Here is a 24,334-nt window from a genome sequence, read left to right on the forward strand (position 1 = left end):
ATTGACCATCTGGTGATGTCCCTGTGTAGAGTCTTCTCTTGTGTTGTTGGAATAGGGTGCTTGTTATGACCAGTGCATTCTCATGGCAAAATTCAGTTAGCCTTTACCCTGCTTCATTTTGTACTCCAAGGCCAAATTTGCCTGTTATTCCAGGTGTTTCTTGACTTCCTACTTTTGCATTCCAGTCCCCTATGATTAAAAGGACATCTTTTTTTGGTGTTAGTTCTAGAAGGTCTTGTAGGTCACCACAGAATCATTCAACTTCAGCTTCTTCAGCATTAGTGGTTGGGGCCTAGACTTAGATTACTGTGATATTGTATGGTTTGCCTTGGAAAGGAACAGAGATCATTCTCTGACCCTGCCCATCAGAACAAGACCCAGATTCCACTGCCCATGGCCCCACCCATCAGAATAAGACCCAGATTCTCTCACAGCCAGTTTCTCCCATCAGGAAGCTTCCAAGCTCCTTATCCTTATCCAGCAGAGGGAAGACAGAATGAAAACCACAATCACAGAAAACTAACCAAACTGATCATATGGATCACAGTTTTGTCTAACTCAATGAAACTATGAGCCATGTCATGTAGGGCTACCCAAGATAGATGGGTCACGGTGGAGCGTTCTGATAAAACGCGGTTCACTGGAGAAAGCAATGGCAAACCACTTCAGTATTCTTGCCTTGAGAACACTATGAACAGTATGAAAAGGCAAAAAGATAGGACACTGAAAGATGAACTCCCCAGGTCAGAAGGTACCCAGTATGCTACTGGAGATCAGTGGAGAAATAACACCAGAAAGAATGAAGAGACAGAGCCAAAGCAAAAACAACACCCAGTTGTGGATGTGACTGGCGATGGAAGTAATGTGCAGTACTGGAAAGAACAATATTGCATAGGAACCTGGAGTGTTAGGTCCATGAATCAGGGTAAACTGGAAGTGGTCAATCAGGAGATGGCAAGAATGAACATTGACATTTTAGGAATAAGTGAACTAAAATGGACTAGAATGGATGAGTTTAATTCAGATGAACATTATATCTACTACTGTGAGCAAGAATCCCTTAGAAGAAATGGAGTAGCCCTCACAGTCAACAAAAGAGTCCAAAATGCTTGACATATTAAAAGCTTAATATATGTTATAGGTACCTTATTTTAGAGTTCAGAGAACATAATGAACCAAACACTTTGTAAACTATAAAAAGCTCTTGAAAATGTAAATTCTTATGTGTGTGTATGCTAAATCACTTCAGTTGTGTCCAACTCTTTGTGAGTAGCTTGCCAAGCTCCTCTGTCCAAGGGATTCTCCAGGAAAGAATAGTGGAGTGGGTTGTCATGCCCTCCTCCAGGGGATCTTCCTGACCCAGGGATCGAATTCATATCTCCCATCTTCTGCATTGGCAGGCAGGTTCTTTATCACTAGCACCACCTGGGAAGCCCAAAATCTTATCATACACAACCATAACATCAAAAAGTGTAATTGAAAGGGTTGAATTTAATCTGATCTCAGCTTAGATCAATCCTGGGTGTTCATTGGAAGGACTGATGCTAAAGCTGAAACTGCAATACTTTGGCCACCTCATGCGATGGGCTGACTCACTGGAAAAGACTCTGATGCTGGGAAAGGTTGGGGGCAGGAGGAGAAGGGGACGACAGAGAATGAGATGGCTGGATGGCATCACCGACTCTGTGGACATGAGTTTGAGTGAACTCCGGGAGTTGGTGATGGACAGGGAGGCCTGGCGTGCTGTGATTCATGGGGTCGCAAAGAGTCGGACACGACTGAGCGACTGAACTGAACTGAACTGAACTGGTGGCTCAGATGGTAAAGAATCTGCATGTAATGTGGGAGATCCGGGTTTGCTCCCTTGGTTTGGAAGATCCTCTGGAGAAAGAAATGGAACCCACTCCAGTATTCTTACCTGGAGAATTCCATGGACAGTACAGTCCGTGGGGTCACAAAGAGTCGGATATGACTGAGCAACTAACACTTTCACTTTCACCTTGCTTTTAGGTCATTTGCCTCTTGGATGGAGAAAAGTAGGTAGAACCCTACAGCCCTGGACTAGGAGTGTGAAGATACAGTCAGTTGTATCATGAACACACATTATCTTTGGGTTCTTTGTTGCAAGTTCCTATCCATAAAATAAAACAGTTAAATGAGCTCACAGTTGTGTTGTGATACTCTTCTGCAGAGGGCACTGATTTTGCTTCTCTCCCTCTATTTCAATTTTTATACTCATTAATTGCCTGCTTTTCTCTTCCTAAGAGTAGATTCCAGTCCATTAGAATTTGATCATACTGAACCCCCCCCCCCGCCCTCCACCCCACACACACCAAAAAAGAAGACAGAGGGAAAGGGAGAAGAGGAAAGCTTCCTACCAAACAACAACAATGAAAAATCCTCCTAAACATCTCAGCATTACTGAAACAAAAATCATCCAAGAAAAACAGTCCCTCAAGAGGAGCACACTGCAAATCAATGTCAATAAAGGTAGAAATAATATATTTGCATGTTATTAAGCTATCTGATCTGATAATCTTTATCAGTCTGGCTGGTTGAAAAATTAACCTAAGCTGACAGAAGCAGTAAAGGACATTGGGTTATTTAAAGCATTTCTGGAGAGGATACAGCTACAAGCTTGGAAAACAGGCAGGAACAAGGGCTCTTGGCAGCAGCCAAGACTCACCCACAGTCATAGCCTGTGAGGATGCTGCTGATCCTGCATGGCCAGCTATGGCCTTGCATGCTGCTGTTGGGACCATTGCTTCCACTACCTCTGAGAAAAGTGGGCATACTGTATTGCAGTGCTCCCTATACCCACCATTTTGCTTCACTAGCTCCTGTTGCAACCCACTCCAGTGTTCTTGCCTGGAGAATCCCAGAGACGGTGGAGCCTGGTGGGCTACCGTCTATGGGGTCGCACAGAGTCGGACACGACTGAAGTGACTTAGCAGCAGCAGCAGCAGCTCCTGTTGCTAGACCTGGGTTGAGTGTATCTGACTGGTCCAGCTTGGATCTCAGGCTACAAACACTACCTGCACAGGAGTCCTGAACATGCAGCCTGTATCTGGCACTGTCAGGTTTTTAATGACAGGCCGTTTCTGCCTCCCACCTAGACTTAGGAAGGGCATTTTGAACTGGGCAGCCAAAAGCATGACAAAAATTTGTTTCAATATTCGATACTACCTTACTACAATCATTATTTCTATCCTCATAAATGAAAAGACTTCCTGCTGTGCCAGGTGAGGGACAGGTAATAATTACAACAGCAGCAGATAACATTTATCAAGTGCTTACCATTTCCTAAGCCCTATGTCAAGCCCTTTATATGCTTTTTAAATTCTCGTAATGATCCCATGTGTAGTTATTATTATTTCCTTTTTATGGTTGAGGAAACTGAGGCACAGAATATATAAGTAACTTCTGTAAAGTTTAGTCAGTAGTGCAGCTGGAATTTAAACCCAGGCAGTCTGGCCTAAGCCTCTTTCTGAAAGAGCAGAACTGACTTGTCATCTGCCACTTCAGTTTCGAGGGATGATGTCCATCATGTGAATTTCACCAGGCCACCTGCTTGCCAGCCTCCTTTTCCTTCAGCATACATTTTTGGGGAGTCCCTTTTGGCATTATGCTAGAGGTAGAGGTGAATGGGTACAATAGGAAAATTATCCATTCCCATACATTTCCATAAGTAGAGGCTGGAGGTGATTTTAAACTATTTCTTTGGTTTAGGCAAGAACAGAGTGAGTGCGTGAAAGACGTTCAGTCATGTCTGAGTATTTGAGATCCCATGGTCGGTGGCCCACTAGGCTCCTCTGTCCATTGAATTCTCCAGGCCAGATTACTGGTGTGGGTAGCTGTTCCCTTCTCAAGGGGATCTTCCAAACCCGGGGATCAAACCTAGGTATCCTGCATTGCAGGAGGATTCTTTACTGTCTGAACCATCAGGGAAAGCCAGGGAAGGACAGGGAATATGGAATAGGAATACCAAGCCTTCTTCCTGATCTGGGTATGTGTATACATGGAAAGAGGCTTCGCTAAGGAAGGACAACTACTCAGGGGTTATATTGGGCCACCATTTGTCCAGCTGCATAGCCTTTAGGAGTAGCTCTCACTGCACCTCTTTCATCTACACTTCACTAATCCACATGCTGAACTATATTGAGAAAGAGGGAGGCGGTGAGGGCAGTGTCTCCTTCCCACCCTCTATACTGTGCCTCCGCAGGAAACTCCAAAAAGGTTCAAGCATTTCTTTATTCGAGACTTCCAGTGATAAAGGTTTCCCTAGTGACTCAGACAGTGAAGGATCTGCCTGCAGTGCAGGAGACCTGGATTCAATTTCTGGGTTGGGAAGATCCCCTGGAGAAGGGAATGACCACTCACTCCAGTATTCTTGCCTGGAGAACTCCATGGACAGAAGAGCCTGGCAGACTACAGTCCATGGGGTCGCAAAGAGTCAGACATGACTCTGAGCAACTAACACTTGGGGTTTCCCAGGTGGCACTAGTAAAGAATAAGCCTGCCAATTCAGGAGATGTAAGAGACACAGGTTTGATCCCTGGGTTGGGAAGATCCTCTGGAGAAGGAAAAGGCAACCCACTCCAGTATCCTTACCTAGAGAATCCCATGGACAGACCCAAACCATACAAACTAGAGGTTTGGGGAAGGTTTGCAACGTCAGCTGTTGTGGTCACTAACTTTACCAACAGACTTATATTCACATGTACTGTCCAACAACGTGGGGGCCCTGAAGCCCACATCTCCAGTGTTCTCTCCACGCAGACATTTCCCTGGATCTCAAGGGGTCTCTGTCCCCACAATTCCTTATCCATACTCCTTCTCCCTTCTGCTCCTCACTGCAAATGCAAAGGAATAGGAGTTGTGGAAAACGACGGATTCTGCAGTTTTCAAGTCCCTTTGGCTTAACTATTCATGTAGAAATGTCCAGCAGACACACAGGTATAAAACATGGAGCCTAGAAGAGATGTCTGGATTTGGGAGTCAGCAGCCTGGAAAATCCCATTGGCGGGGGAGCCTGGTAGGCTGCAGTCCATGGGGTTGCTAAGAGTCAGACACGCCTGAGCGACTTCACTTTCACTTTTCACTTTCATGCATTGGAGAAGGAAATGGCAACCCACTCCAGTGTTCTTGCCTGGAAAATCCCAGGGACGGGGGAGCCTGGTGGGCTGCCGTTTATGGGGTCGTACAGAGTCGGACACGACTGAAGTGACTTAGCAGCAGCAGCAGCAGCAGTTATCAGTTATAGAAATCGTTGGAGTCAGTTAAGCAGGGAGAGTATGTGTAAGCACAAGAAGGGCAGAAGATAGAAACCTGATGAGCATCAACACAGGGAGGAAAGATGAAAGGGCAACAAGAAAGCCAGAGAGGGGGAGGAGGAGGAGACATAGGCCTCATGGAGGAGCTCATTTCAAAGAGGACACAGCCACTTTGTCTTTTGCAACCGGAGATATGAGTGCAAACAGCCTCGGAGGTTAACAGTAAGGATGCAGCACAGAGGATGCAGAGATGAGAGAGCAAACAATTCTTTGAGGATGAAGAGACATGACAATAGCTCCAGGGTACCCAGGGTAGAGGGATGGTTTGTGTTCTTTGTATAGGCTGAAGGAAAGGTCAGTAGAAAGAGAGAACAGATGACACAGGAAAGAAGTGGGTCGTGATGAAGCAGACTTCCATGGATGCTACACCATGGGCTGAAGAGTTGCCTCTTCCCCTGAAGCAGGAAGAAAAGATAAAAGGCCTGATGTCGTAGACACAGATGAGTATGAAAGAAAAAGAGCTTTGTAAGCTTTCAAATTCATACAAAAGTAAGCCTATTAACTATTATTTTATTTAAAACATTTGTTTCCTTAAAAGGCCATCTCTACATTTAAAACATTTTAATGCCTTAATTTAGCAAAAACTAAGGTCAGGAACATTAAACAAGAACCAACACTTTCCCGTCTCTGTAAACAGTTTCTCTAACACAATGAAAGGAAATAGTTTGTGCCTAAAACTCTCAGCTGTTATCAAGTCAACCATCATACAAAGTTAGGACCTCTTAAGATACAGTTAGTTATAGAAATAAATATAAAAAGCACTGATTTCAAACTAGGTTGCTGGCTGACTAAAGCACTGTAGAATTTGAGAGGGAAAAGGTAAATACACTGGATTGTAGATTTCTCCTGAAGTAAAAATGTAGACAATGAATGTAAATAAACTCAAACAAATAGGGTCACCAAATGAAAATTTTCTTAGCCAAGGCAGGAGCCATAAATAGCTAAATATTTATCATAACAGTTGGTTATAGAAAACTTTGCTACATTCACCCTTAAAGCAAATAAAGGACAACACAGTTAAAGGACAACACACAACACATATTTCTCATTCTCAAAGTCAGGAGACCTCCCTGACCACAGGTGAACAGAAAGGCCCCTTGGAAGTCAAAGAGAAGTGATGTCAAGGGATGCTCTACCCACAGGCCTTTGCAGTAGAATTCATCTTGGCTAAGAGATGTGTGTACACACATGGGAGGATCCTGAGACATGCTAAACATGGGCTGTGAACAGGTAAATAAAAATGAGTAGCCAAAAGAAACCCCAGAAGAAATGCCCCATAAAAGTAATTTAAGATGCCATGAGGGTACGACTCAGCAACTCTCCCTCTTAGTCCGGCTGTGTGTCTATCCACACATACTGTATACTCTGCCTCCAAATAAATACTGTACTTGTTTCACTACTTTCCATCTTTGTGGGAATTCTTTTCTCCAAAGCTGAAGGACCAGGGCCCTTGTCACTAACCACTGGTCTAGTGGCTGAGATTTGGTGCTCTCACCACCGTGACCCAGCCTCAATCTCTGGCTGGGAATCCAAGTCCTGCTCCAAGCCATTGCAGGCTGAGGTCACTGGAGAGCATTTCAAGGTGGATATTTAATTCTCTTTGGAGTTTCTGTTGTAGTTTTTTTTTTTTTTTTCTCTGCTTTGGGGTAGTTTTTTTTGGGGGAGGGAGCACTTTTTATCAGGTGAAGTTGTCTTGTTTTCTGTTTTCTTCTTGTAACAGTTTTGTGTATATTTACTCTGTTTTCATCTATTCATTTCAAAGATTTTTGAAAGTTTTTTCTTACTGGATGGTTCTTATGTGTATATGTGTCTATGCACATGTATATGAGTGATATGGGCTAATGTGAAAGTGTTAGTTGCTCAGTTGTGTCCTACTCTTTGAAACTCTATGGACTGTAGCCCGCCAGGCTCATCTGTCCACGGAATTCTCCAGGCAAGAAAACTGAAGTGGGTTGGCATTCCCTCTTCAGAGGATCTTCCCAATCCAGGGATCAAAACAAGGTCTCCTGCACTGCAGGTGAACTCATTACCATCTGAGCCACCAGGGAAACCCATGGACTTACAGACTAACGATTGCCTATTTTCACAGCTTTGGATCTCTTTTTTTCTTACTTGACCCTAAAATTTCCTTTTGCTTCTTTTCTTCTTCACCAGATTCCAAAAGGGGCCTCTCCATTCCTTTTTTTAACCTTCTATTCCAGAAGCAAGGGTTTTCAGCACTGTCCTCTTGAAGTATGTCCATCTTTACTTTTTAAAAATATATGCAAGTGTTTTGATTTACCAGGGCTCTTTCCCAGTATCTGAGCACAAAAGTGGACTTTCTCCTTTTTGTGGTTATCTTAAACTAATCATACACCCACCAGTAGTCTTCTCTTCTATGTACTTTCTCTGTACTGTCCCTTATTTCTGTGTAAGTTTGCAGCAAGAGAATGGGACACAGCTTGCTGAGATTTGGTGTTCGTTTTTCTACTTCCAGATAATCTGAAGTTTGGGCATTCTCTTTTAGTTATGCAGATGACATGGGTTTTGTGCAGTTTTGTTATCTATTTTGTATTCAGTTTTATGGACAATGAGTTCAGATTTATGCTGCAATGGCTGCTATTATCTTGGCTACTTAGGAATTGTACCCCTAGCGTTATTTTGATAGAAGTGTGGTGACGCTAGTGGTAAAGAACCCACCTGCCAATGCAAGAGACTTCAGAGATGCAGGTTGGATCCCTGGATCAGGAAGATCCCCTGGAGGTGGGCATGGCAACCCACTTCAGTATTCCTGCCTGGAGACTCCCATGGACAGAGGAGCCTGGCATGCTACATTCCATATAGTTTCAGAGTCGGACACAACCTAAGTGACTTAGCACACACACACATGCCCTCTGACCAGAAATTTTTAAAAGAAAAACAATGCAATTCACTCATGTTTTGTAAATAAAGGAGCAACTAGACTCCGTATTCTCTTTCCAATACTTTGTCCTGGCTTGGAGGAAGAGGGTTGCTTATGGTTTGAGAATCTTTTCCTGAAGGATGAACATAAAGTTATTTACTTCTCAAACAAGAAAAGTCCCTATCTTTCCCATTCCAGGAAGAGCCAGAAGAGGAGGGTAGTCTTAAGTCTGATCAGGTCTGTGACTCTGGCTCTTCCTATCTCCCTTCTCCTTAAGCTCGTATGCATCAGAGCTAGGATTGTCCTTTACTTCTGGGAGAGCTGGTGGAGGGAACAGTCACCCAAAGGCTTTCCTAATGCTTGGGTTCCTTGTAAGACCTGCCCATTCACCATAGAATTGGGAGCAGCCACAAGGTGACCTCAATAACTACTGAGGCCATCCAATACTGCTAAATATCTGGATTTTGGCTTTAACTTTGAACTAATAGACCACTAGGACTGTTCTCATCATGGTTCACATCCCTGTGTACCTTAATCCTCCCAGTAATTCCAAACCCTCAAGTTGTCCACTGTCACCTGAGGTTCTGTTCCCATACTGCCAGTATGTCCATTACTCTGAGCCAGCCCCCAACTCTTTCCATTCCTCTCAAATACTTCCACTGAGCCCTTTAAAATTCCCTTTTTTAAAAATGTCCCATCTTTTTTTTTTTTTAATGAGAGTTCTCTGCTTCTAGTGTCTGTTTCTGCCATTTGAACAGAAGTAGGCAAATTCTGACCCATGGGTAGCCCACACTCTAAGAATAGTTTTTACATATTTAATGGCTTTTGAAATATTCAAGAATATTTCATGACACATGAAAATTACATGAAATTCAAATTTCAGTATCCATAAATAAAGCTGGAACACAGTCACTCTCATCCGTTTATGTATTATCTATGGCTGCTTTAACACTACAACAGCAAAGTTGAGTAGTTATGTATGGCCCACAGAGCCTAAAATATTTACAGACAAGGTCTTCTGACAACTGCACTAGAATGGAAATGCCATGAGACATTAGGTCAGAGACATTGTTTAGTCCTTCACTTCCAGGGCCTACTTCATAGTTCTGTTGTTGTTCAGTCGCCCAGTCATGTCTGACTCTTTGTGAACCCATGGACTGCAGCACGCCAGGCCTCCCTGTCCCTCACCATCTCCTGGAGTTTGCCCAAGTTCAGGTCCACTGCACCCTGGACATGACAACGGACAATATAATTATTGAGTGCTAGTTAACTAGTTCATAGCTGGCACTCAATAATTACAGGTTGAACAAATCTTCTCCCTTTCCTGCATACTATCAATATCTGGGGTAGGTGGGCTTATCTCATGCTTATTCCCTTCTAAGACCCAGTTAGAAAAATTAGGAACCAATTATTATTGAGTCTGGGAAAGTACTTTGAGAATAGTACTGTGTTTTATCCATTTTGAAATACCTAGCAAAGTCTCTTGCACAAGTTAGATTGCAGTTGGAAACCAAAAGCACTCTTGGGGTTATTGTTAAGAGAAAATTAGTGCATGCAAAGGATTTAGAAGGACCTCAGGTGTACAGTTCAGTTCAGTTCAGTCGCTCAGTTGTGTCTGACTCTCCGCGACCCCATGAATCACAGCACGCCAGGCCTCCCTGTCCATCACCAACTCCCGGAGTACACTCAAACTCATGTCCACAGAGTCGGTGATGCCATCCAGCCATCTCACTCTCGGCCGTCCCCTTCTCCTCCCGCCCCCAACCTTTCCCAGCATCAGAGTCTTTTCCAGTGAGTCAACTCGTCGCATGAGGTGGCCAAAGTATTGCAGTTTCAGCTTTAGCATCAGTCCTTCCAATGAACACCCAGGATTGATCTCCTTTAGAATGGACAGGTTGGATCTCCTTGCAGTATAAGGGACTCTCAAGAGTCTTCTCCAACACCACAGTTCAAAAGCATCGATTCTTCGGCGATCAGCTTTCTTCACAGTCCAACTCTCACATCCATACATGACCACGGGAAAAACCATTGCCTTGACTAGACGGACCTTGGTTGGCAAAGTAATGTCTCTGCTTTTTAATATACTATCAAGGTTGGTCATAACTTTCCTTCCAAGGAACAAGCGTCTTTTAATTTCATGGCTGCAATCAGCATCTGCAGTGATTTTGGAGCCCCCCAAAATCAAGTCTGACACTGTTTCCACTGTTTTTCCATCTATTTCCCATGAAGTGATGGGACCAGATGCCATGATCTTTGTTTTCTGAATGTTGAGCTTCAAGCCAACCTTTTCACTCTCCTCTTTCACTTTCATCAAGAGGCTTTTGAGTTCCTCTCCACTTTCTGCCATAAGGGTAGTGTCATCTGCATATCAGGTGTACAGAAGTATTCAATACGTTTGCTCCTGCCTCAGTGTTCCTTTCTGTAACAGGAATAACAATACAGGACTGTCACACAGCTAATTTAAACAAGAATGCTCTGTGTGAAACAGCTTTGTAAGCCATAAACACCATCCAAAAGCACAAATATTCCACTGCTTGGCATGGCATTGAGCAGCCCAGTTTGGAGGGAAGGGCCTTCATCTGGAGGTGAGAAAACCTAACTCAGCCTGTTACCACTATGAACTGACCCTGGAAGATTGCAATTGGCGGGGCGCTGGAGGGGCGTGTCCGAGGCGTGTCCAGGGCGGGGCCTCCTGTCCCAGGCTCTGCCGGGACGCACGGGGGCGCCGCTGCGCCCGCGCTGCTGCAGGAGTTGCCGAGCAGCAGAGGAGGCGCTCACTTCCGCGTCTGGCCGGGCGGCGTCAGGCGGCGGCGGCGCCCACGGCCAGGCGGGCCGCAGGTCAGTCGGGGATGCCGCCTACCCTGCCTCGCCCATCCGCAGGAGCGGGGCGCTGGGTGGGCCGCAGGCCCGGGAGGCGGCGCGGCGCCCTGATGAAGGGCCCGGGCCGCGCTGATAACACGGGCGCCCCGGGCTGCCGACTCGGCTTCCGGCGGATTCGGGATCCCCGGAGTGCGGGGAGACCCCGACGGGGCTTTGTGGTTCCCGGCCCCTCCCCTTTCGTCCAGCGTCATGGGAGGAGCTCGAGGCCCTTGAGCAGCGTTTCTCAAAGTAGGGTGCGCCGGCGGACTCCTGACCCCACCTCATACTTTCTGAACCGGAGTCTCTATTGTGGTAGGAGAATCTGCATTTTCAGCGAGCGACCCTGATGGTTTTGATGCAGGTGGTCACAGGACTGCACTCTGGGAATGCTTTCCTAGAAGACTGGGCACTTCCGACTCCCTCCAACCCAGCAGGGCGTCCAAGTGGGTCCGTTTGAGGATGGGGCCCTATGACTGTCCTTGAAGTGGTGATAGTTCTCTGTCTTAGGGGTTCTCTTGAATCCTTGCACTCAGGGTGCTGCTGTGTTACTGTTGCCATCAGCAGGAGTCTTCAGATGGACAGATGACGTGAGTGACGTGCCCGGGTCAGGAGCCTTAGGAGAGTGCTGAAGGAGGCTGTGTGGCGTGCGGCTGGAAGAACTTGGAGTTGGTCCAGCTGTCCTGGATTGGGGCTGACTTCACCACTTACAGCAGGGCGCACATTCTTATATCTTTCTCTAGTGTCGTCACCTGGAGAAGGAAATGGCAACCCACTCCAGTGCTCTTGTCTGGAAACTCCCCTGGGCGGAGGAGCCTGGTGCGGTATAGTCCACGGGGTCGCGGAGAGTCCTACAGGACTGAGCGACTTCACTTTCACTTTTCACTTTAATGCATTGGAGAAGGAAATGGCAACCCACTCCAGTGTTCTTGCCTGGAGAATCCCAGGGACGGTGGAGCCTGGTGGGCTGCCGTCTATGGGGTCTCACGACTGAAGCGACTTAGCAGCAGCAGCAGCAGCAGTGTCCTCACCTGTCAGTAGGGACAGGAACGTCTATCCAGTAGGACTTTTCTGTGAATTAGGTAATATCGGTCCAGTGACTCCTACAGTGGCTGGCACATAGCACTCAGTAAATGGAAATTGTCAAGTCTGACGCTAAGGGTTGGATGGCATCACCTACTCCATGGACATGAGCTTGAGCAAACTCTGGGAATTAGTGAAAAACAGGGAAACCTGGCATGCTGCCTGCAGTCAGTGAGGTCTCAGAGTAGGACACAACTTAGCAACTGGAGAACAACAACAGAGGTGATGCAATTCATAGTCCCCCAAACCAGAGATTAGTCAAGTGGAATAATTATGTGGAGAGGGGTACAGAGTATATCTGGAGAACAAAGATTCTAACTTTGCTTGGGAAGTTCCTGTAACCAATGAAGTTTGCCTACAGCTTTGAAGAATAGGTAGGATTCCGTTACGTTCCGTCGCTCAGTCGTGTCCGACTCTATGCGACCCCGTGGACTGTAGCCTACCAGGCTTCTCCGTCCATGGGATTCTCCAGGCAAGAATACTGGAGTGGGTTACCGTTTCCTTCTCCAGGGGATCTTCCCGACCCAGGGATCAAACCCGGGTCTCCCGCATTGGAGGCAGACGCTTTAACCTCTGAGCCACCAGGGAAGCCAGAGAGCTGATAACAGGGACAGCAGTGAACCAGTTTCCACCCCAGGCCTCAGAAGTGGTTCTTTCACATGGCTTGTTGCTGGGCTGCTGCTTGGACTTATAGGCAGTGTAGGAAGTCACATTGATAAATGGATTTTGAAGGCTGGTCTGTTGGTCCATAATAGTTTATGTCTACTGACTATGTTTCACACATGGTATTCCTCAGACTCTAATGGTCTCCTGGAAGTTGGTTAAATTGGAGCATCCACGAAAAGATCATAGTTGATGACATAGGTGAATGGCCATGGATGCCATGGCTGTAGTTGAGCCTCTTGGCAGCCATTTTACACTTGCTGTGAAAGGTCCAGATACATTGGGAGTGCCTTTTTGATCATGGTATTGTTTCAGGTTCCATAGAAACACTGCAGTCACCTGTGGTTCACCTATCTCCAGAATGGATTAGGAAATAAAATCTATAAAATGTCCTCAAAGCTTCAGCTATTTTGGAGGGAAGAAGCCAGATGATTTACAGATATCATTTTGTTCCTCTAGACCAGTTTGTCTTTTGGTATACATGGAATTCTAAACCTTAGTTGACAGATTATATTTGCCTAATTTAAGAATTATTGTTACTGTTGTTAGTAATGTCTGCTCTTAGGTTTCCTTAAATCTCTGGCGCCAACATAACGTCTTTCAGTATATATCTTCTGGTAAATGTTTATATCATTATAGGTGCTATTTATCATTTATTGAGTACTTACTTGGAGCCAGAGACTGTGCTACATACTTGTTAAATTTTCTGTCAGTCGTTCCTTTGATAGTCCTTTAAGGGAAGCATCATCCTTACCTCCAATTTAGACATGGGGAAACAGGCAAAGGAGGATTAATGTTTGCCTAAGGTCCCAGGATAGTAAGTAGTAGTGTCTAGTAGCCCGATTCCATGCTACATGCTCATAACCTCTACAAGTCTACATTGCTCCCTAAGACTTATTACAGTTTAAAAAGATGTGTGAATACTGGAGATCATAAGCACACCTCACCTATGCTCTAAATGTAACAGACAATGCATTAGTTATCTTGTTTAACTCTTTAAGCAGTCATTTCAACACCTCGATTTGGTTATAATAGTTTATTATCATTTACATACTTGGGGACAGAGTTTTCCACCTTCTTAGAATATCTGAGACTTCTTTTCTGTTATATAAAATCCTTCAATTCAATATTGCCAGTGCTGAGGAATTTGTTTAAAATCACATTTGACTGTATACTTTTTAATCTATTTCATGTATTATTGGAAATGTCAGTGGTGACTGTCCTTTGTTTTTACAGAGGGGCACGGAGACCACATTGTTTTGCAGTTTCTGAAAGTATTTCAAGGCAAAACTTTGGGTGTTGGAGAGAGCAATGGAAGGTCACAAGGCAGAAGAAGAGGTGTTAGATATTCTTCGACTGAACGTGGGTGGCTGTATTTACACAGCCAGGCGGGAGTCCTTGTGCCGCTTTAAGGATTCAATGCTGGCATCCATGTTCAGTGGTCGTTTCCCTTTAAAAACAGATGAATCAGGTAAATACCTCAAGTCTGTAAGCATGATCATGAATATTCATTAAAATAGGAGTCTAGTTTAAATTCCCTTTAATTTTTCTAATTACAACAGGATGTATTAGCTCAGTATGCTGATTACTAAGATCATTAGGACTGTATGGAGTTTCATTAAGTACCTGGAGAAATTAAATACCAGTTTCTAGAATCTGTGATGCTATCGCTAAAAGTTGACAAAAAAGTGAATGTATATAAAGGTCAAAAAGTGAAACTGTCCAGCTCTTTGCAATCCCATGGACTGTAGCCTGCCAGGCTCCTCTGTCCATGAGATTTCCCAGGCAAGAGTATTGGAGTGGGTATCCATTCCCCTCTTCAGGGGATCTTCCAAATCCAGGGATTGAACTCTGGGTCTCCTGCATTGCAGGCAGATTCTTTACCATCTGAGCCACCAGAAGCCCATATACAGTCCAACCATGGATCTGATTTGGGGGATTAATTATATTTGGAAAGGTGTTACATTCATGCAACTCAGTGGGTCTTTGTATGGAGCTTGATTAAGTATATTAGCTTCTGTATGTGTTCTTCAAGTTAAAAATTGTGTTTTTTGGAGAAAGCAGTTGCCTTCATAGCTGAGCGCAGGCATTGTCAGTGTAGAATTAGTGTTACATTAACTCCTAGTCCAGCTGCAGAGCTGACATGTATGCCACAGAAAGTGTCAGTGCAGTGATACTGTCAGTCAACCATGGGAGAGGACTGAAAATTGGTGTTTCAGTCCAAGAAATTGTAAAACGCAAGGATTAGGGTCCTAATGTTGCTGTTTGCTTCAAGTGTTTTGGGGTTCACTGCAATGCAAGTAGGGCTTTTTGTACATCTTAGGAGTTCTGGGGCTCAGAGCACCCACTCTTGCTTCTGTGTTAGGTTGAGGAGTTCTGAGCCTGAAGGGCTGTTAGTAACCCTGGGTCTTGAGAGCTTGCTTTGCGAGATGAATGCAGTTGAAAGAATGGAGAACTCACTGATGTGTGGTAATCAGGATTTGATGTCCAGCTGGACAGAAAGGTTGTGGTGAAAAGGTAGTCAGAGGGAATTGAGTTGTTTCCTCTGCCCCCAAGTTTATACCTTCTTAATCCTTTTATTCTAAACTAATCAAGGGAGAAAAGGAATTATTGAATAACCTCATGGTGGTGGTTTTGGCACTAAGTCGCGTCCGACTCTTTATGACCTCATGGACTGTAGCCTGCCAGGCTCATCTGTCCATACAGAAGTATTTAAAACAAAATTCTGCTGAATTGTCTAAGAAAAGCCCTTTCTCATAAAGTAGTACCCGCATAGCATTTCTCTTTTAAAGTTTAGTACAAAAGGACAAGCCTTAGTAAGTCCAAACATAAGATGCGTCCAGGTCTTGGAACCATGGGTTTATATGTCAGTGACACTACAAGTTGATTTGTAAGATCACTGACATACAAACGCCAGACATAGTAATGAGCACTCACATACCCTCATTAGGGAAGAACTCCATACACCTTTCCTGGCCCAGCCAGGCTGAGGTTAGGGGTAAACTTAGAATCCTACCAGCGGTCTGAGGCTTCCATGGTCTTTGCGGCAGCCAGCAGTGGGAATGTGGTCACTGTATCCAAAATTCCTAATGGAGCTCAGAATACGTTTTCCTGTATAGTAGGTGAGAATACAGAGGATCCTTAAATTTGACTAAATCTACTTGAACACAAGATATTAACTTTCCTATGAGAAAGAAACATTTCTACTTGTAGAGGTCTTCAGTCTAATTTTAGTTTGACATGTTGAAACTTTATACATGGTTATTTGTATCTATGCAATAATTTTTGAACTGAATGTTTTCTAGGAGCTTGTGTTATTAACCGTGATGGACATCTATTTAAATACCTTTTGGATTATCTTCATGGAGAAGTTCACATTCCCACAGAGGAGCAAACCCGGGTTGCTCTGCAGGAAGAAGCTGATTACTTTGGCATCCCTTATCCATATAGCCTGTCTGACCACTTGGCCAATGAAATGGAGACATATTCTTTAAGGTCAAATATAGAACTTAAAAAGGTCTTGGCATTTTCTTAAGCTTTAAAATACATATATGAATATATAATATTCATTTATTATACATTTATTATTCACAAAGCAGTGTATGTTATTTTGCATAGCCTGTGTTGTAACATAAGCCAAAATGAGACAGTTTTACATCTTACAATTTTTGAAGTCGTGTTTCTTAATTACCAGCATTCATTTTTTAAGGCCAAAATTCTATTCTAGGAAAGTATGTTACAAAGCCACTCAAAGGTTTATGGAGTTTTTATTCCTTATTGAAAATTTACCACTTTTTGATGGCTTTTTAATTTTAAAAATAGAACTCTTCTACTCTTGAAGTTATCCTTAAATTAAGAGCAGCACTGTAGTATGTGAAGATATAGTGGTAATAAGTTCTTTCCCAAAATGATATTTTAAAAGGATAAATGTGTTAGTCGCTTAGCTGTGTCCAACTTTGTGACCTCATGGACTGTAGCCCACCAAGCTCCTCTGTCCATAGAATTCTCCAGGCAAGAATACTGGAATGGATTGCCATTTCCTCCTCCAGGGGATCTTCCTGACCCCGGGATTGAACTCATGTCTCCGGCATTGCATGCAGATTCTTTACCATCTGAGCAACCAGGGGAGCATAATTTTAAAAGGATGGTGATGATAAATAAAATATTGTATAAAATCTTTCACCTGATTGAATGAATGTAGCAGTTGATTATTAAGTTGAAATATGTTTGATTAGTTCACCTTGAGATCAGTAAATCTTTAAGCTGCTTCTATTTTAAATCACATTTTGACTTGAACGGCTTCATCTGTTTTTTTCTCATTAATAAGTATCATATTTGCTACTAATTAGCACTTTGGGGTATCTAAGAAAAATATTTTTCCTAAATAATTGTGCATAGTGAAAACTGGGGAGAAGGCAATGGCAACCCACTCCAGTACTCTTGCCTGGGAAATCCCATGGATGGAGGAGCCTGGTGGGTTGCAGTCCATGGGGTCGCTAAGAGTTGGACACGACTGAGCACCTTTACTTTCACTTTTCACTTTCATGCACTGAAGAAGGAAATGGCAACCCACTCCAGAGTTCTTGCCTGGAGAATCCCACGGACGGGAGCCTGGTGGGCTGCCATCTATGGGGTAGCACAGAGTTGGACAGGACTGACGTGACTTAGCAGCAGCAGCAGTGAAAACTGGTCTGAATTGGTCTGAATTCTTTTGGCTTAGATGTTAGTGTTTAAGAGAGCAAGTTGGTGGTATAATTATTAGGAATGCAGCATGAAGAGAAAGTTGACTTCGTTCCAAATCCCCTTCGGGAATTTGCACGGTTGTGTAGATTCTGCTACTGGAGTTATTTATAAGTTGAGTTGTTAAACAGTCTCTTGGTACTGTTTGTCACATCTGCAGAGTGGGGCTAAAAAAAACCCAACTGGGGTTAGTTGGGGTGGATTAACATTCACCTTTATAGTCTTTCATTCCTGGTTTGTATGCACAAAGGACAAAGCATGCATACATTCATTCTGCCAGCCAACTCATATTTATTTCACATAAGACACTATTCTGGGGACTGTGTGGGACATGCAGTTTTTGCCCTTGTACAGTTTATAATGTAGTTGATGATTTTCACTGATGTGCAGGTGAAGATAAAAGCCAATTCAGGAATTAGATAGCAATATTAAATGCAATACACGTTAGGGTCCTCTTTTCCTTCTCTGAGTCAGTAAATAGTAAGCATCTCCTTTGTGTCAGACCCTTTTCTAGGCACTTGGGATACAAAACCAACAAAACATTATTGCTCACAGCAGTAATACCATTTCTCCCAGGGAAGGCCCGAGCCACCCGACCAGGTGAAGTCCTCTTGCTGTGTGCTCCTCAGCACCTTGTAGGCTTACCTGGTAGCACTTACTACACTATGTGCTGACGACTTACTTAATGTCTGTCTTCTCCATCAGCTGTAAATTGAGGAGGGCTGGGACCCTGTCTCCAGGACCTTTCACACATAGTATTCACACATCACTTAGTATTCAAGGGACTGAATGAATAGGTGGATAAATGCCAAGTGAGTTCAGACCGTAGGCACTTAGTTTCATGTATTCATATCCTTCAGTGTGAAAGAACAAGTTAATCTGGTTCATCCGTGATTGGATTTTCAGTTCAGAATAAGCATCCACCATGGGGCTAGTGAATAGAAGGTAAAAGGAAAATTGAGCCAAATGGAAAATTTAGGGGAAAAGAAAGAATTCTTACTTTTAGTGATCATATGAAGATTTTAAAATGATGTTGGTAGTGAGTCTAGAGGAGGAGGAAATAAGGGATAATTTCCTTGTGGAAAAGGATTCTCTAGATGAAAAGGTGTTGGATTTTGGGATAGTGAAATGCCCAAGCCCCCTCTGCAACACCCCAAATTCAACAAATGGTTTGATTTTTAAAGGCATAAAAAGTAGATTATATGTTTAGTCTTTTTATTTCCCTTGCAACCAAGTGAAATTATAGCTTTACAGGAAAGTAGTAGAACAAATTCATTTTTACTTTGCTCCAGAGTTAAATTTAAACTTTATATATATATTTTTTTGCTTCAGGCTTTAACAGACTTCTGTGATTCGTATGGTTTAGTATGCAATAAACCAACAGTTTGGGTTCTCCACTATCTTAACACATCTGGTGCAAGCTGTGAGAGTAGAATTATTGGTGTATATTCCACAAAAACGGATGGAACAGATGCTATTGATAAACAGCTGGGAGGAAGAATTCACAGTAAAAGCATTTTTAAAAGGTATGTCCGTATTTAAATATGAAAAGGAACAAAATAAAGTCTTGGTCTCTTCTAAGAGGTGTTACTGAGTTTAATATGTGGTTGACTAGGAAATTCCGTCAGTACTTCTCAACAGACAGAGTGAGTCTCATAGCTGTTGAGATAAGCCTGCTTCATGAAGAGATTGCAATTCAGACCATTTGTTATCTGTAGAAGCAACAGGCCATCCACCTGGTCTGACAGGTTCTCAGCTGGGAATAGTCATCAGAATCCTCTGAAAGTCCTTATACAGAGAGAAAAGAAAGAAGAGAAAAGCCACGTGCCTGGGTGTCTCCCCTCGGCTACAGTCCACGAGCAGAAGCCTGACCTAGGAGTCAGCAGGCCCTCTGAGTGACCCAGGACTGGCCTGTGTCTTGGTGTCGTGGTTTAAGAAATGCCGAGAGTCGGACATGACTGAGTGACTGAACTAAACTGAAAGGCTTTTTTCATCCAGTCCCATCCCAACTTGAAAATTCTATACCTTGAGCATGTTAAGTTCTTAAGGGTTATTCTGTTAATGTTTTCCTTGTAATCTTATTTATACTAGTCAATTGACCTAGCAATTTTTTTTAAAATTCTCTGGGAGATTGGATTGGGTCACATATTAGTGACTAATGCATGACCACATGAGCTTGCTTTTTAGACAATTAATATATCATCATTTTCTGAATTCTTTACAGACAGAGATGTTTGTATTTAAGTACATGGCATAGTGTTAGAAAAGTTTTAGTCAAAGTTGAACCTTTTCTAACTTTGCTGAAGTTAGGTGATTTTTTAGAAAACTTCTTTTAAAGATTTATTAGTTTGTCTACAGTTTATATTGTGGAGTTAAATACTTTGCCACAGTAAAAAGAGATAAAATGTAGATTAATATGTAAGTTTAGTATATTATAATAATATAGCATGTCATATATATATGCTTAAGGATAACAAAAGAACAACTACTCAGTACCGACATAATTAGCAAGCACTTATTAAGTATCTTATTTGCTGTATACATATACATACATTCATACTTAGGTAGTATATTTTCATTACCTTTTGTAATATTTCTAGGGAGGCGGGAAATAATGTTCAGTACATCTGGAGCTATTATTCAGTAGCAGAATTGAAGAAAATGATGGATGCCTTTGATGCCTGGGAAGGAAAAGGTACAGTACAATTTTTCTATTTCAAGGCGGAAGGTAGACTTTTCCTTAATAAGACAAAGCAAGGTCACATACCGCATTGCTTTTTTAGAGAATATAATTTTTGGTGTGGGTCCAGATATTTGTCACTTCATAGTAACATTGAGGCGGTTTACTTAAAAATTTTTAAAACTCATGCATTGCTGGATATTACTAATAATTTATAGTTCAGTAACCTAAAATACTGGAGGAGGCAATGGCAAGCCACTCCAGTACTCTTGCCTAGAAAATCCCATGGATGGAGGAGCATGGTAGGCTGCAGTCCGTGGGGTCGCTATGGGTCGGACATGACTGAACGACTTCGCTTTCACTTTTCACTTTCCACTTTTACACATTGGAGAAGGAAATGGCAACCCACTCCATTGTTCTTGCCTGGAGAATCCCAGGGACAGGGGAGCCTGGTGGGCTTCCGTCTATGGGGTCACACAGAGTCGGACACGACTGAAGTGACTCAGCAGCAGCAGCAGCAGCAGCAGCAACCTAAAATACATTTTTGTTAGTTATGCTTATTTAATTCAATTTAAAAAGAGTTCCTATAGCACCTTTTGGGTACCTAGCATTGTCCTAGGAAGTATACATCTGCGTTAAGCATAAAATGTATAATCAAAAGGAGAGAGAGAGAGAGAAAATGAAAATAATGCTGGGAAGATAGCGAAAGAGCCCTTAGAAAATAAAATATTCTTTAAATGCACGCTTTGAAATTTGACCATTTTTACCAAGCTGCTAACGTGAGTTGATAATAATACTGCTACTTGATATGCAGTGTGATACGTAGTTTAGACTTAGTTATCTGTTAGTCCCAAAACTATGTGCTGTTTACCGTTTACTGATGAGGAAAAGAAGTCTCAGAGAGGCATGCCGCTTGTTAAAGATGGCAGAGAGTTAACTGTTCTATGCTTAAGTATTTTTTTCTTACTTAACATGTGTTGATGTCTGTTAGGTGCAAGCACTATAATAAGTCCTAAAATTATCCAAAGATAAATAAGACACATCTTAGTCCTCAAATGATCTTAAAAGCTGGTAGAGACGACATTGCAAGTCACATAAGATTGAATAGAGAATGGAATAGCCTTCTTAAAACTCTTCATCAGCTGTTCCTCTTCCAGGCAGGATGCTGGTCCCAATCCTTTTTTTCCTCTGTCCCCCCGCCACCCCCACTTTTCCTCCTTTTTCTTTTCATATCATGCCCCTCAAACAGATAGGATGAAGTGTAATGAACAAAGTGCTATTCTCTCTAAGCTTATTACTTGAGACTTAATTGACTTTGAGACACTTGGGCTTAAGTTGAGGAACAACCCCTCCGGTGTTCTCAGTCTCCTTTTGTGCCCCTGGACTGGCAGGCTGCCCAGGAAGCTTTGGGAGGGCCTGGCTGGGATTCCTTCTCCACTGACTCAGGGAGCTGGGATCTCTGACTCTAACAAAGCATGTGTGTGTGACTGACTTTAACTTTTTAGAAAGCATGTTATAAAGTATTATTGTTATCTTACAAAAGTTCTGGAAGGCCTGTGGAAAGCCATAATACAGGAAACAAGTGAGAGAAAGAATTATTGAAAGGAAGAAGATGAAGGTGAAAAAAGTGTGGAAGAGTTAGCTGCTCAGTTGTGTCTGACTCTTTGCGACCGCATGGACTATAGCCCGCCAGGTTCCTCTGTCTATGGAATTCTCCACGCAAGAATACTGGAGTGGATTGCCATTCCCTTCTCCAGGGTATCTTCCTGACCTAGAAATCGAACCTGGGTCTCCTGCATTGCAGGCTGATTCTTTACTGTCTGAGTCACCAGGGAAACCCTAAGAAAGCCTTGCTGCTGCTGCTGCTGCTAAGTCGCTTCAGTCGTGTCCGACTCTGTGCAACCCCATAGACGGCAGCCCACCAGGCTCCCCCGTCCCTGGGATTCTCCAGGCAAGAACACTGGAGTGGGTTGCCATTTCCTTCTCCAAAAGAAAGCCTTAAATACCAATAAAAAAGGATAGGTTATTTGAGAAATATGCTTGGGAGAACATATCTTTAACCTCACAGCATTTATCAAAATGCTGCTGCTGCTGTGTCACTTCAGTCGTGTCCGACTCTGTGTGACCCCATAGACAGAAGCCCACCAGGGTCCCCCGTCCCTGGGATTCTCCAGGCAAGAACACTGGAGTGGGTTGCCATTTCCTCTACCAGGTAAATTTATGAATGAAAAATGAAACTTTTATAACTGTAGCAAATAACAGTTATAAATTTCTTAATTGGAAAAGAAATTATAAGCTTAAAATGAAACATAAAGACAGAGATAAATTTGCTTATACAATATTTAATGTATTAACTTTAAAGCATAAAACATTATAAATAAAATTTTAAAACTAATTTAAAAACTTGCATAAAAGTGTTACATTAAGCAAAGATTATCCTTACAATAAATAGAGTTTATTTAAATTGACTAGAAAATCAGTTCAACCCTATTACAAATAAAGGTATAAGATTCATGACCATAAAATTCCCAGAAAAGGAAATAAATGTGGCAGAGGTTCAAACTAATTATTAATGAAATATGCATTAAATGAGAACTATTTTTATATACCAGATTAGTAAAGATCTCATGTGTTCTTGGCAGGAGTAAAATTAATGTTACTTTTTTAGAAATAATATATCAGTACATATCAATAGCATCGATATTGTTCATATCTTTTGACTCAGTAATTCTACTTCCAGAATTCTACCTTACAGACATAATCAAATGCAGAAAAAGACTTATGAACAGAGATGTTCAACTAGGCATTATTCATGATAGAGAAAAAGTAAAAACAATATAAATGTCTATAATACAGGGCTAAATACATATTGGCACATCCACAGGATATAGATGGGATATAGCTATTAGAATTACTTTGAATAACTTTTTACATTGATGAGTGCCTATGATTAAGAAATGGTCAAAAGTAACAAAATTAAATATAATGTGTTTTCAATTACGTGCATATCAAATGAATAGAAAAAAGATTCGAAGGAGATATATCAAAATGTCATGAGCCGTAACTCCTAATCCCTTAATTAGAAGTGATTTTTATTTTTTATATATACTTTTCTATATTTTCCAAGTTTTATACAATGAACATGAATTATATAGGAAAAAAATAAAAGTTTTAAAAACAATTTGCTGTATATCCATATAATGGAGTTCTACTCAGAAATAAAAAGAAATGACTATTGATACATATCTCAACATGGATGAATCTTCAAAGCATCATGCTAAAGAAGCCAGACACAAAAGGCTACCTACATAGTATATGATTCTGTTTATGTGACCCTCTGGAAAAGGCAAAGCTAAGGAATGGAGGGCAGGGCATTGACTGTAGAAGGGCACAGGGAACTTTTGAGGGTGATAGAAATGTTGTATATCTTGATTATGGCCATAGTTGCATGACTGTACACTTAGAGTACTTAAAAAGGGTAGATTTTATTTTATATAAATTACATTTCAGTAAACCTGACTTAGAGTTGAAAACTTACTGGATGAGGTTTAGGGGTTTTTTTGTGGTGTTTAAGTAGGTTTGGGAGTATGATCAAGCAGTTCTAGAAAGTTGTCTTAAAAATGAGGTCTACAGACTGAGTATTGGACACGTCTATTATATATATAATAATTTACGGGCTCACCTTGCTAAGTTGGTTGTTATTACTGGGACTTTAATGATTAAAAAGAAAACGCCGAATTCTTTCTTGGGATTTAAAGATTACTTTTGTTTTTAATGCCAACCAGTTTTTATTCAGCATCATTCTTTAAACTTTTTCTAATGTGTCGATGTATAATTTTTATGGTTCTTTTCTAAAAAATTGAGATGAAATTCACATAACATATATACTGAAATATCTATTCTTATGTGAAATTCACAGAAGAATTAAAGTACACATTTCAGTGACATTTGCTACACTAACAGTGTGTGTAACCAGCACCTCTATTTAGTTCCAAAACATTTCCTTCACCCTAAAAGGAAGCCAGTATCCATTAAGCAGTTACTGTACATTCCCCTCTCCCCTCAGCCCCTGGCAGCTACCAGTCTGCTTTCTGCCTC

The 24,334-nt window shown here is 42.2% G+C and overlaps 1 protein-coding gene across 5 annotated transcripts in view; it reads left to right on the top strand.

Annotated features, from left to right (window-relative positions):
• The first annotated feature begins 10,903 nt into the window (after positions 1-10,903).
• Positions 10,904-24,334, top strand: part of KCTD18 (potassium channel tetramerization domain containing 18) — a 30,167-nt gene continuing 16,736 nt past the window's right edge. The window contains exons 1-5 of one of the 5 annotated variants that reach the window (XM_055398355.2): positions 10,904-11,052; positions 14,053-14,287; positions 16,122-16,333; positions 18,889-19,082; positions 20,157-20,251. In XM_055398355.2, the coding sequence (XP_055254330.2) occupies positions 14,128-14,287; positions 16,122-16,333; positions 18,889-19,082; positions 20,157-20,251 (661 nt within the window). In that variant the 5' untranslated portion in view covers positions 10,904-11,052; positions 14,053-14,127. The other 4 variants (XM_055398354.2, XM_055398356.2, XM_055398360.2 and 1 more) reach the window with 4 other exon arrangements.

The sequence above is a fragment of the Moschus berezovskii genome, chromosome 2 (genome assembly GCF_049115385.1).
Source record: "Moschus berezovskii isolate FMDL1 chromosome 2, NW_MosBer_1.0, whole genome shotgun sequence".
In the NCBI taxonomy this organism is placed as follows: Eukaryota; Metazoa; Chordata; class Mammalia; order Artiodactyla; family Moschidae; genus Moschus; species Moschus berezovskii.